Source organism: Canis lupus, chromosome X, assembly GCF_003254725.2.
Source record: "Canis lupus dingo isolate Sandy chromosome X, ASM325472v2, whole genome shotgun sequence".
NCBI classification, from domain to species: domain Eukaryota; kingdom Metazoa; phylum Chordata; class Mammalia; order Carnivora; family Canidae; genus Canis; species Canis lupus.
The window spans coordinates 66,321,224-66,336,196 of NC_064281.1; the positions used below are offsets into that span (position 1 = coordinate 66,321,224).

The 14,973-nt window shown below is 35.2% G+C and overlaps 1 protein-coding gene across 4 annotated transcripts in view; it reads right to left on the reverse strand.

Annotated features, from left to right (window-relative positions):
* POF1B (POF1B actin binding protein) overlaps nucleotides 1-14,973 on the reverse strand; it is a 108,753-nt gene that overhangs the window by 20,859 nt on the left and 72,921 nt on the right. For all 4 annotated transcript variants that reach the window (XM_049107857.1, XM_035711846.2, XM_025431822.3 and 1 more), the window contains 2 exons: nucleotides 5,533-5,560; nucleotides 2,838-2,912 (listed from right to left, as the gene is read on the reverse strand). In XM_049107857.1, the coding sequence (XP_048963814.1) occupies nucleotides 2,838-2,912; nucleotides 5,533-5,560 (103 nt within the window). The remainder of the gene's footprint in view (nucleotides 1-2,837; nucleotides 2,913-5,532; nucleotides 5,561-14,973) is intronic.

The window sequence follows — 14,973 nt, forward strand, 5'->3', positions numbered from 1 at the left end:
TTTCTATCCTTGCCCAAGAGAAACAAGAAGGTCCGCCCTTGATCAATGTCAACAAAGGCTAAGTGGGGTGGACTTCCACACCCAGCTGGCAGTAACAAACAGTGCCCCCATATCCTCTGTTATTTCAGTACCAAAAGAGGCCTACTAAAACAGAAGATTTGAATATATTCAGAACTATAACACTCAAAATGTCCAGGTTTCATTTAAAAAATCGCTAATCAGGACGCCTGAGTGGCTCAGTGGTTGAGCATCTGCCTTCAGCTCAGGGCGTGATCCTGGAGTCCCACATCGCACTCCCTGCATGGAGCCTGCTTCTCCTTCTGCCTATGTCTCTGCCTCTCTCTGTGTCTCTTATGAATAAATAAATAAAATCTTTAAAAAATCACTAGTCATTCTAAGAACCAGGAAAATCTTACCTTGATAAGAAAAAGAATTAACAAATGCCAACATCAAGGTAACAAATATTAGAATTGTCTGATAAGGATTTTAAAGCACCCATCATAAACATAATCCAATAAAAAATTACAAACAGATTTAAAAATAGAAAGTCTAAGCCACAAAACAGAAAATCTCAGAAAAGAAATAGAAGATGTAAAGAATAACTAAATAGAAATTCTAGAATTGTAAAACTCACTAGCTAAAAAACCAAAAACCTCAACGGATGGACTAGAAAGTACTTTATCAGAACATCAGAGAGAAAATCGACTGGAAAATAATTGAACAGAGCCTCATAGACCTGTAAGAGTATAAGACATAGCTAACATACATGTCACACAAATCCTAGAAAAAAATAAGCAAGAGGGTGGAGCTGAAAAAGTATTTTAGGAAATGATGGCTGTAAATTCCCCAAGCTAGCAAAAAGCATAAGTATAGATTCAAGAAGTTGAGCAAATCTGGAACAGAATAAACCCAAAGAAATCAACCCCCAGACAAATCAGTCAAACTTCTTAAAACTAAAGATAATTTAAAAATTTTAAACCTTGAAAACAGCAAGAGAAATCTTAACTATTGGTAATAACAATTTAAATGACAGCATAATTTTCATCAGAAATCTTAATGGCCAGAGGGACATAGCAAACCATTTTTAAGTGCTGAAAGAAAAGAACTGTCAGCTACAAATTCTGTATCTAATGAAAATAACATTTAGGAATGAAGGGGAAATCACAACATTATCAGATGGTGAAAACTGAAAAAAACATTGTCACTAACAGACCCACCCTAAAAAAAAAGAGTGAAGGGAGGTTTCTGAAGAGAAATAAAATGATAAAGAAAGGAATTTAGAACATCAAAAAGAAATAGCATCAGAAGTAATAATATCAGTAAACAAAGTTGGCTTTCCTTCTCTTGCATTTTCTAAATTATATTTGATGGTTGAAGCATAAATTCTAACAGTGGAACTCAATTCACAAAGAGGAAATATTTAAGATAATTATGTTATAAATGTGGAGAGTAAAGAGTGATAAAGGAAGCAAAATTCTCTACAGTTACTGAAACTGACAACATGTTGACACCAATACACTGGGATAAATTATGGATATATAATGTAATTCTTAGAGCAACCAATTAAAAGGTTATAGCAGCAATGTCCACAATAGCCAAACTGTAGAAGGAGCCTCGGTGTGCATCGAAAGATGAATGGATAAAGAAGATGTGGTTTATGTATACAATGGAATATTACTCAGCCATTAGAAACGACAAATACCCACCATTTGCTTCAACGTGGATGGAACTGGAGGGTATTATGCTGAGTGAAATAAGTCAATCGGAGAAGGACAAACATTATATGTTCTCATTCATTTGGAGAATATAAATAATAGTGAAAGGGAATAGAAGGGAAGGGAGAAGAAATGGGTAGGAAATATCATAAAGGAAGACAGAATATAAAGACTCCTAACTCTGGGAAACGCACTAGGGGTGGTGGAAGGGGAGGAAGGCGGAGGGTGGGGGTGAATGGGTGATGGGCACTGAGTGGGGCACTTGACAGGATGAGCACTGGGTGTTATTCTGTATGTTGGCAAATTGAACACCAAGAAAAAATAAATTTATTATTTAAAAAAAGGCTATAGTGAGATCACTCAAAAGTACCAGAGATAAATAAAAATGGAACTCTAAAACATTTTCAATTAATCCGTAAGAAAGCAAGACAAGAAAACAGGAAATAAACAAAAAACACAACCAAAAAACACAACCCCCCCAAAAAAAACCCCCAAAACAAAGAAACCTCAAACAGAAAACAAAAAATAAAAATAGCAGAGCTAGTCTTAACATCAATAATTACAACTTGGTCTAAATATACCAATTAAAAACAGAGATCTACAGAGTGAGAAAAAAACTTGATCCATTTATCTTTGCAATCTTTTCTTGCAAAAAGATGTACTCTTGAGCCATATTCCTTTAGCACCTATATTCTGTTTCTTCCTTTATTGTAGGGAAATTCACTGCTCCAGTAGTCTCTGTCATTCCACAAATCAGAAAAAGCAAGGCACTGGTCTTTCCCAACTCTCACCAACAAGGGCTGGGATGGGGAGGGGTATAATGGAAAATGGAGAAGATAAGGGCAAAGCTATAAATTAGAGTCAAGTTGTGCTATAGCAGTGAGGAGAGAATAGGGCCATTCCATGGCAGAGAACAGTACTTCTAGAAAGCTTAACTAAATGCTAAGGTATTTGATATGAGTAACAGTCTGAACAAACTATAATGCAACACTTGTTTAATCAAAGTATAATCAACTCTTGTGAAACAGGATTTTTATTTAGAACTTTCTGTTCTTAATTAATGGAAGCATCCTTGGCTAGTTGTCATTGTTGATCTCATACCCACTCTTGACCCCATCTCACCTGCAAAATATAGCGAATTTGCTGTTTTGTAAACTCTGACAATCCTTTAGGAATCAAGGATTCAATGTCTTCTGACTGTAAGAAAAGAGAAGCTTATCCATTTAACAGATGCATATTAGTGTTTTAATCTTAGAGTCAGTAGTTCACAGACTTCTGTGCAGCAGAGCATATTCTTGGGAACATCAAAAAATTATTCACTTTCTTGGCAATAGTTGCTACCAACTTAATTTCTAGCTTTATCAGTTCTTACTTTTAAAAAATTGATTATACCATATACACTATGGAAAGAACCTTGATTCTAGGAATTTGAGGGAAAAGCTTTTAGCTGCCAACTGGATGTTCCATTTCTAAAAAAAAGTAATTTAAAAAACAAGAAGATGGTTATCATATCCCATTAAACACTTTATTTCAGTGTATCTTTCAACAACTGAAAGCTTGTTGGGTGGTAGATATGACATTCTAAATGCTGATTTTTTTTCAAATAACAAAAATTTGGGGAAATAAAATAAAATTAGGGCTTGTGGAGAATTTACATTGAGTTATGATAACTTCTGAAAAAGTAAGATATTGCCACACCAACATTGAGAAGTTAATTAAGGTTTTTGTTTGTTTGTTTTTGTTTTTTGTTTTTTTTTTGGCTTGAAGAAACACAAATTTATTAACTCCTAGTTCTAGAGGTTGGAAGTTAGTGAGCTAAAATTGACGTGTCAGCAAGACTGTATTCTTTTGGTGGGCTCTAGGAGAGAACCTATTTTATTGCCTTTTTGTTTTTACCAGCTTCCTGAATTCCTTGGCTGGTGGCCTCATCACTCCAAACTCTGCTTCTATTGGCAGATATGACTCTGATCTCCTCCTTCCCTCTTTTACGGGCCCTTAGTGATTGCATTGGGTCCACCCACATAATCCAGGGTAATCTCCTTACTTTAAGATCCTTAACTTAGTTACATCTGCAAAGTCTGTTTTGCCATGCTAAGGTAACATATTCAAAGGTTTCAGGGATTAGGATATGGACATCTTTGGGGGTGCCATTATTCTGTCTTCCACATTATCTTATTGTCCCCATTCTGAATCTCATATCCATACAGTTCCCTTTTAAAGGTCTAGATCCAAGAGAGGGCGATTCTAATAGAGGTAGAGTCTCCCCCTCCACATGCCCAAGACCCTCCTCCTTGGATGACTGACCAAGAATCCACTTCCTCAGAGCATATCTTGTCCTCTTCCTCAAGGGGTGACCTATCTCTATGGCTGCTACAAGATAAGTTATTAGAATACAATCCAGTACTCCTGACTTCAGTACCCCTCCTCCAAACCCATAGAAGAATGATGTCCTTACAAAAACACAGAAAGCTGAGTGCCTGGGTGGCTCTGTCAGTTTGATGTCTGACTCTTGATTTTGGCTTAAGTCATGATCTCAGGGTCCTGGGTTCAAGCTCCACCTTGGTCTTGGTGCCAAGTGTGGAGCCTGCTTAAGATTCTCTCTCTCCCTCTCCCTCTGCCTCTACCCAAGCTCACACACATTCTCTCTCTCTCTCTCTCAAATAAATTAATACATCTTTAAAAAAACACAGAGAGCCAAGGACTGAAGCTAAGGTATCACAGGCAGACACTTATCTCCCCAAATCCCATGCCCAGCTCACCAAGCATCATTGTTTTCTTTTTTCTAATTCAAGTATAATTAACATGTGGTGTTATATTAGTTTCAAGTGTACAATATAATTATTCGACAACTGTATACATTTCTCAGTGCTTACCAAATTAAGTGTATTCTTAAGCCATTTATATCTGTTTTATACATCCCTCCATTGACCTCCCCTCTGGTAAGAAGCTTCAACTAATTTTAAGTGAGAAGCTGAATTGAAGTCAGTACTTAATGCAATCTAGGGCTTACTGAATTACTGTAATGAATGCAGTATATGAATACATTGGAAATAAAGAAAAAACACAAAAGAAGCCAGTGTGCTTTTTTAGTACATTGAAATCAGTTCATTTGATGACTCATTCGATTAAAAGTAATTATTAACAAAATATGCATATATAATAGAATTAATACTTGGAAAAAATTTACTTTAGGTTGCTATCTATTTGGCATAAGTCACATAAGGTTTCAAAATACATTAAAACTAAATTTGCTATTTATTTAATTAATGTAGATTTCAATTTTCTAAAGCAGGGAATATGTGGTCAATGAAATTTTATATGTTTTGATAAGCAAAGATAAATTAAATCATAAATGACAGCTGATAAAATATACTTTTTGACAGCTGATAAAATATTTTTGCATGAATAATTACTTTTATTATTATTACTTTAAAGATTTTATCTATTTATTTTAAAGAGAGAGAGAAAGACAGTGGGGGAAGGGACAGAGGGAGAGGGAGTGGGAGAGAAAGAAGCTTAAGTAGATGCCACACTGAGCACAGAGCCCAATGTGGCACTCAACTACACAACCCTAAGGTTATGATCCGAGCTGAAATCAAGAGTTTGAAGCTCAACCAACTGAGCCATTTTGGCACCCCAATTATTGTTACTTTTTATAGCCATTACAAATATATAAATAGTTCTATCATTTTAAAGGCACACTAATCTGTGTTTCCAGTCTAATAAAGGTACCAAACTAAAACAATATCATGAGCAAAAATATCATAATCTGCTTTGTTATCAACTATATTTAATTTTCAACTATTTTTGCACTTACCTCATATGAAGACTCAAAATCCTCTTTGCTGTAAGAATGAAAAAAATATAGAAAACCTTAAGAAAATGTATATAATAAATCATATATAAATGCTAGTGTTCAAATTATTTTATCTTACTTTTTGATATATCATAATAGCAACATTTCAATTTATAATTCAAATAAGAAATTATAAACTAACTAAAATGACACTCGAGAAAAATAATTTTCCTGGAACTAGATAATCTCTTAAAAATGAACAATATCAAAATAACAAACCAAAAGAATATATAGAATCAGTTACTGCCATCCATTAGCACTTGTCCATATGTGACTAGATGCACAAGTCCTTGGCACTGACAATAAATGCTACCTGAGTGAATGAACAATAATAATTGTTCTCTATTTCTACCTCCCCTTTCTCCTGTATTGTTCACTTTCAGTGTTGAGCCCAGCTTCTCTCTATAGAGTCTTAAAGTTATTCATAGCCTTTTAATCAAATCAAAACTTGCAAGACAAGCCCACTCATTCAATCTACACTATAGTATATATGGCAATGACAAAACTTAAAAAATATTTGAATGTTGTAATGTTGTAGGGACAGAGCCTTAAGCAATGTGACCAAAATTCTAGTGGGATAATAGAACTTCCAGCATCAAAATGAATGTTTAGGTCCCAGGATTGGAAGACTCTTTGTGAAGTCATGTTAGGTAGGTAAATGCTGCAAAAGAATTGTTAGTGATTATACCAGTCTGGTACTTGCTCCTTTGGGGAATAATGAGTGGAAAAGGATACAGTTCTGGTGTCAGTGGCAAGATACAGGCCTTTATTTCTGCCTACTTGCTCCATCTGTGCTTAATTAAAGAACTAGGAGCAAAATATATGGTGAACATACTTCTCAAACAAAAACACAGTACATGTGTTCTGACAGCAAGGGAGAATATTTTAAAGATGGTTGTATAAAATCAAAGGTATATGAGTGCCATATCTTCAGTATAAGAGGAAAGTATATTAAGAGATATGTTAGGACCTCACCTCCTATCTTCACCTTCTAAGTAAGTGCTTATGAGCAATATATTGCTTACAGAGATAAGAGGGTCACTCACTGTACAAAGCACCTTGCATAAATTTTTTTATAAAGACAAACTAATGTGGAGGAAGATAACTGAAGATTCAATTTCCTGATATATGACTACACATTTATAGTCATTTGTATGTATGTCTGTGCTAGGTATTTCCTGTGTTGACCAAAACAGAAATTGTGGGGAGGCCCTAGAAAAATAAATAAATAAAAAATATCATGTACTTTTTGAATGCTTTACTACAATAACAGCATGCATAAATTGGGAGTTACAACAAGTTAAAAATATGAATCAATACAATTTTAGTCATCTTCCATTACTAAAACTGGAATTATCATGGTATTAAGAGATCTTTATGTTAAAAATTTCACTTCAGAATCCAACCTAATACCCATGTTCCTAGTCATTTCTTTCTACATATAAGAAAACCAAACAAAGAAATAAAATAAGTAACAATCAACATCACTTAATACTGCAATGCTTTAAAGTATCAGAATGGTTTCTTGAGACAATCTTCCTTAATTTTGACCCTGCACCCACTCATTGCTAAATTGTATCATGGAAAAAGATGAGAAGTGGAAATGAAAGGAGAGAGGAATAGAGTGAGTGAACACAATGATAACAGAGCAAAGAGGGGGAGAGGTCAATGCGGATTACATCTCCATCCTCACCAGGGGATGGTGGATAGAAATACAATGGGCAGAAATAAAAAACAGTGGCAGTAGAGAAGAGGAATATGGCAGCAGAGTGGGAGGACTCCAGGTTCCTCTATTCTAGTGAACACAACTAGATTACTATCAAATCATCCTTCATATCCCAGAAATCAACCTGAAGACTGAAAGAACAAATTCCACAACTAAAGGGAGACAAGTGGCCACATTAAAGGCAGGAAATGTGGAGATGTGATTTAGGGGAGAAACAGATTATGGGTGCTATGGAGGGGAGAGCCATGGTCACTGAGAAGGGTTAGAGAGAGAGGAGCACACAGGGAAACCCACATGGAGAATATTTTCCCAAAGCCATTGGCTTGGAAAATGAGAAGGACTGAATTTAGTCAGACCTTGCAACCAACAGGGCTTAAAGCTTAGTTTTATTTTTTTAAAGATTTTTATTTATTTATTCTTGAGAGAAAAAGAGAGAGAGTCAGAGACACAGGCAGAGGGAGAAGCAGGCTCTATCCTGGGAGCCTGACATGGGACTCGATCCCGGGGTTCCAGGATCACACCCCAGGCTGAAGGTAGGTGCTAAACTACTGAGCCACCCGGGCTGCCCTAAAGCTTAATTTTATAGGACATCTGGTTTGGCCAAGATAGAGCCCTGAGAGCACTGCTCCACTTCTAGAGAGAAGGCAGGCAAAGAACCTGGGGACAGAAGGCATGGCAACAAAGATCTGAAGTATGCCCAGGGGCACACAGTGGGGAGTTTATACATTCTTCTCAGAGCACATCCCTGAGAGGCAGCTTTTACAGAAAGGCTTCTGGGAAGAAGGGACCTGGCTGGCACAATTTCCTACCCCTACCACTCAACATAAACAGAGAGCCACCTGTAGTAAGCAGCTCAGCAGGGACATTGAGTGCCTAACTTACTTATACCAAGCCTACCTGCTTGCACTTTGATGGGGTTGTCCTTCTAAGACAAGCTTACCTCAGTACCAGCAAATTGGGCCCTTCCTCCAGAAGAACAGCATAAATCCCTACTCACACCACATCTCCTGATGAGAGTTCTGTAGGGCCTCGGTCCTGATGGAGTTGGTGTCAGATCTCATTTCACAAGCAGACCAGAGCACAGTGAGTAAAAACTCACCACATTCATGCCGGGTACCAAACACTGCCCAGAGCAGACAAGGAGAACCTATGCAGATGATTGGCCTGAAGTATCTGCAGCCAAAATATTACAGCAGAGTGTACAAAGCACATACCAGAAACACTCCCTGAAGTGCCAGGCCCTGCACTATATGACCTCTTCTTCATAAGACCATTACTTTCAGAGCAGGAGACATAACTGGCCATTCCAACACAAAGAAGAAGACAGACACTAAGACAAAATGTCAAGACAGGGGAATTTATCCCAAATGAAAGAACAAGATAAGGCCACAGCCATAGATCTAAGAGAAACATAAATAACATGCCTGATGGAGAATTTAAAGGAATAATCATAAGAATACTCACTAGGCCTCAGAAAATAATACAGGACATTAGTGAGACTCTTACCACAGAGATAAAAGAGTTTAAAAGAGTCAGTCAGAGATGAATAATACAATAAATGAGATTGGAAACAAGCTTGATGCAATCAACAGCAGGCTTGAAGAAGCAGAGGAATGATTTAGTGACCCAGAAGATAAAATAATGGAAAATAATGAAGCTGGTAAAAAAGAGAGAAAGAAGAATTAATGGAATATAAGAATAGATTTAGGAAACTCAATGACTGCATCATTTCGTCATTTTCAAACAAAAAAGAGAGAAAAGGGGGCAGAAAATTTAGTTGAAGAAATAATAGCTGAAAACTTTCTTAATCTGGGAAAGGAGACAGATGTCCAGATCCAGGAGGCAGAGAACTCTTATCGAAATCATGAAAAGCAGGCCAACAAAAATACATATTATAATTAAATTTGCAAAGTATAGTGAAAAAGAAAAAATCTTAAAAGTAGCAAAACAGAAGTCCTTAATTTATAAGGGAAGACTAGTAAGTCCAACTGCAGATTTCTCAACAGAACCTCGGCAGGCCAGAAAGGAGTGGCATGATATATTCAAAGTGCTGAATGAGAAAAATCTATAGTCAAGAATACTCTATCCAGCAAGACTAACATGCAGAATAGGAGAGATACTTTCTCAAACAAAAACTAAAGGAGTTCATAACCACTAAACCAGGTCTGCAGGAAATATTCAAGGAGACTCTTTGAATGCAAAAGAGAGACCAGCAGTGACAAAGACAAGAAAGAATCAGAGAAAATCTGAGAAACAATGACCAAAAAAGTAATAAATGCACACAAACCAATAATTATTCTGAATGTAAATGGACTAAATGTGTCAACCAGAAGATATAGGGTGTCAGAAGAGATTAAAAAATAAGACCTATCTATATGCTGCTTGCAAAAGATGCATTTTAGACCTAAAGACACCTGCAGATTGAAAGTGAAGAGATGGAAAAACATTTATCAGGCAAAGGGATGTCTAAAGAAACCCCGAGGAGCAATACTTCTATCACACAAACCAGAATTTAAAACAAAGACTGTAACAAGAGACAAAGAAGGGCATTATATAATCATAATGGGAAAAATCCAACAAGTAGATATAATAACTTAAATATTTATGCACCCAACATGGGAGCACCTAAGTATGTAAAACAGATATGACAAACATAAAGGAGCTAATGGATAATAATACAATAATAGTAGGGAACTTTAACAACCCACTTACATCAATGGACAGATAATCCAAACAAAAAATCAACAAAGAAACAATGGCTTTGAATGACACACTGGACCCAGCGGACTTAACAGATATATTTAGAACATTCCATCCTAAAACAGGAGAATACATATTCTTTTCAAGTGCACATAGGACATTCTCCAGAATAGATCACATATTAGGTCACAGGACAGGCCTCAGCAAACACATAAAGACTGAAATTATACCATGCAACTTTTCTGACCACAACACTATGAAAAAGATATCAACCACAAGAAAAAAACTTGGAAAAACCACAAATACATGGAGCTTAAGCAACATTCTACTAAACAATGAATCATACAAACAAGAAATCAAAGAAGAAATAAAAAAATACATAAAAACAAATGAAAATGAAAACAAAATTATCCAAAACCTTTGGGATGTAGCAAAAGTGAACTTAAGAGGGAAATATATATCAACACAGGCCTACTTCAAGAAGCAAGAACAATCTCAAATAAGAAACCTAACCTTACACCTAAAGGAGCTATATAAAAAGGAAGGAGATAATAAAGATTAGAGCAGAAATAAATAATATAGAAACAAAAAAATAGAAAAGATCAATGAAACCAGGAGATGGTTCTTCAAAAAAATTAATAAAATTGATAAATTTCTAGTCAGAATTATCAAAAAGAAAAAAGAAAGCATCCTAATAAATAAAATCTTAAGTAAGATAGGAGAAATAAAAACTGACAACACAGTAACACAAGCAATTATAAGAGAATATTAAAAGCTATATGCCAACAAATTGGACAACCTGGAAGAAATGAATAAATTCCTAGAAAGATAAATTCCCAAAACTGAAACAGGAAGCAATAGAAATATAAATAGAAAACTTGAGTATACCAATAACCAGCAAAGAAATTTAATCAAAAAGCAAAAAACTCCCAAAAAACAAAAGTACAGGGCCAGATGGCTTCACAGGAAAATTCTACCAACCATTTAAAGAAGAGCTATTACTTATTCCTCTCAAAATATTACATGAAATATAAAAGAAAATAAAATGTGTAAATTCACTCTGTGAGGCCAGCAGTACCCTGATATCAAAACCAGACAAAGACTCCACAAAAAAGAGAAACACAGGCCAGTATCACTGATAAGCATGGATACAAGAATTCTCAATAAAATACTAGGAAACCAAATCCAACAATACATTTAAAAACTCATTCACCATAATCAAGTGTGATTTATTCCTGGATTGCAAGGGTAGTTCAATATTCACAAATCAATCAACATGATAGGCTATGTTAATAAAAGAAAGGATAAGAATCATATGATTATTCCAATATATGCAAAGAAAGCATCTGACAAAGTAAAACATGCATTCATGATAAAAACCTTCAACAAAGTTTAGAGGGAACATAACCTCCAATGTAATAAAGGTCATATATGAAAAATCCACACAGCTAAAATCCTCAATGGGGAAAAACAGCATTTTCCCTAAGGTCAGGAACAAGAAAGCGATGTCCACTCTCACTGCTCTTATTTAACATAGTACTGGACATCCTAGCCTCCACAATCACACGAGAAAAAATAAATAAAACCTTCCAAATCAGCATGGAAGAAGTCAAACTTACTATTTGCAGATGACATAATACAATATGTAGAAAACCCAAAAGATCGCACCAAAATCTCCTAGAACTGATACAGGAATTCAGTAAACTTGCAGGACACAAAGTCATCATTCAGAAATCTGTTGCATTTCTATACACCAATAACAAAGCAACCCAAAGACAAATCAAGCAAATCGAACTCCAATAAAAAATATACAAAATAAATAAATAGTAAAAATTGAAAAAAAAGGACAAATGAAGGAATCAATCCCACGTATAATTGCACTGAAAACAGTAAGTATCTAACCAAGGATGGATGTTAAAGACCTAGATTCTGAAAACTGTAAAACACTGATGAAAGAAATTGAAGACGGCACAAAGAAATGGAAAGACATTCCATTGTCATGGATTGGAAGACTGAATATTATTAAGCTGTCTAAGCAATCTACATATTCAATGCAATACCTATCAAAACTCCATCAACACTTTTTACAGAGCTGGAACAAACAATACCAAAATTTGTATGGAAACAGAAAGATCCTGAATAGCCAAAGCCATCTTCAAAAAAAGAAAAGCTGGAGACATCACTGTTCTGGACTTCAGGTTATATTACAAAGCTGTGGTGATGAAAACAGTATGGTACTGGCCCAAAAATATACAAATAGATCAATATAACTGAATAGAGAATCCAGATATGAACCCATAACTATATGGTTAACTAATCTTTGACAAGGCAGGAAAGAATATCCAATGATAAAAAATGACTGTCTCTTCAAAAAATTGTGTTGGGCAAACTGGACAGCAACATACAAAAGAATGAAATTGGACTACTTTCTTACAACAAACACAAAAAGAAATCCAAAATGGATTAAAGCTGGAATATATTATACTAAGGGAAATAAGTCAGATAAAGAAAAATACCATATGATTTCACTCATCTGTGGAATTTAGGATACAATACAGATGAAAATATGGGAGAGGGGCAAAAAGAGAGAGGGAAACAAACCACAAAAGGCTCCTAAAGATGTAACTAACTGAGGGTTGATTGAGGGAGGTGGGTTTGGGATGGGCTAGATAAGGTGAAGGGTATTAAGGAGGGCGCTTTTAGTGATGAGTACTGTGTGTTGTATGTAAGTGATGAATCACTGAATTCTACTCCTGAAACCAATATTGCATTGTTTGTTAACTAAGATTTAATAAAATGAAAAAAGAAATAAAAATGGGTGGAAGACATGACTAGACATTTTCCCAAAACAGAGACAGCCAACAACACATGAAAAGATGCTTAGCATCACTGGTCTTTGGGGAAATACAAATCAAAACAACAATGAGATATTACCTCACTCCTGTCAGAATGGCTAAAATCAACAACACAAGAAACAACACTTGTTGATAAGAGTGTGGAGAAAGGGGAACACTCTTTTAGTATTGTTGGGAATGCAAACTGGTGCAGCCACTCTGGAAAGCAGTACTGATGTTCCTTAAAAAGTTAAAAATTGAGCTCCTCTAGGATCCAGCAATTGCATAACTAGGTATTTACCCAAAGAATACAAACATACTGATTCAAAGGCATACATGCACCCTTTGTTTGCAGAAGCATTATTTACAATAGCCAAACTATGGAAACAGCCCAAGTGTCCATCAAGTGATGAATGGATAAAGAAGCATGGGTATATATATATATATATATATAATGGAATATTACTCAGACCCAAAGAGAATGAAGTCTTGCCCTTTGCAATTGCATTGGTGGAGCTAGAGGTTATTATGCTAAGAGAATAAGTCAGTCAGAGAAAGACAAATACCATATGATTTCATTCATACATGGAATTTAAGAAACAACAAATGAGCATAGAGGAAAAAAGAGAGAGAGAGAGAGAGAAAGAAACCAAGAAACAGACTCTTAATTATAGAGAACAAACTGATGGTTACCAGAGGGGAGGTTGTGGGGCAATGGGTTAAATAGGTGATAGGGATTAATGAGTCTAATTGTTATGATGAACACCAGTGTTGTATGGAAGTGTTGAATCATTATATTGTACACCTGAAACTAATATTACTTTGTATGTAAAATAAAATAAAATAAAACAAAATAAAAACTTTAAAATATTATTTAAAACACTGGGATGTCATCTCAACCCCTAGGAAGAAAGGAATATAATAAGGAAAAACAAAAACAAAATAAAGAATGAAAAGTAGAAAAGAGGGAAGAAATAAAGAGAAGGAAATTGATGACCTTCTAACAGAAAGTCTTAATCGCCAAAATTTTATAAGACCCTTTCCACTGTGGAGTGTTTACTAATGTGGAGATACAACTTTTCTATTTCTTTTGTGTATGTGGTATTTTAGGTACTCTAGGAATTAAATTCAAGGCTTTGTATTGCTTAAACACACATTTAAATCATTCATGTAAATTTATCAAAACCCTTCAATGAAAAAGTTGTTCCAAAACCACTGATTACACCTTTCCTAGGATAATCATCATGAAATAACATAACTTCCTTTGCTCAGTTACTTTGTCTACATCTAATTAGTATGAAACTAATACATTTGGAATATATTTAGCTCTCATTCTATAACCCTTTTTTGAGTAGCAACTTTGTCAAATCCATGTGTTCTGAACCATTTGGGGGCAATACAAAACACAAATACCATCTTGCTTCATATAAACAATAATTGTTCCAAGACAAAATTTGAACAATGTCAAACCAGTCTAAATACTGTGAACTTTTCAAATTTGATGATTTAAAAAATTGATGATTTCTTCAATTTGCCTGCAATATCTTAAATAATTTGGAGATATATGTCTAATACTAAAAGGTCAAGTGATCTGCCTAAGGAGAAAAGGTTTTCAGAACTTGGGTACTAATCCCAGATTTTTTGACTTTGTGGCCTAGGTAAGTTATTCTCAAACTTGAGCATATACCAGAATCCTCTGGAGGGTTTGTTGCTGGCCCCTACTCCCTGAGTTTCTGATTCTGTGGTGCTATTTCTAAATTCTCACATGATGTTGATGCTGTTTGTAAATGTATGTCTTAAATCATTTTGGCTTATAACAAACCTAAGAGATAAGTATTGTTATTATAATTCCTATTTAACAGATGAAGAAACTTAGGTACAGAGAAATCAAACAAATTGCCTGATATTAAACATCAAGTATGTTACAAAAGCCAAAACATAAGCCCAGGATATGAACTCTGGATCTGAATCAGAGTACTTAATCCTAAGTCTCTATATGTTCTTGATTTTACAATGTGATACTTTGATAGAAATATTCACAGGCCATGATGAATGCACAGAAGAGGAATACTTGACCAAACTAAATATCTAAGGGAGGCTTTGTCAAAAAGCTGAGTCACAGTTTATAGGTAAAAGTGTACT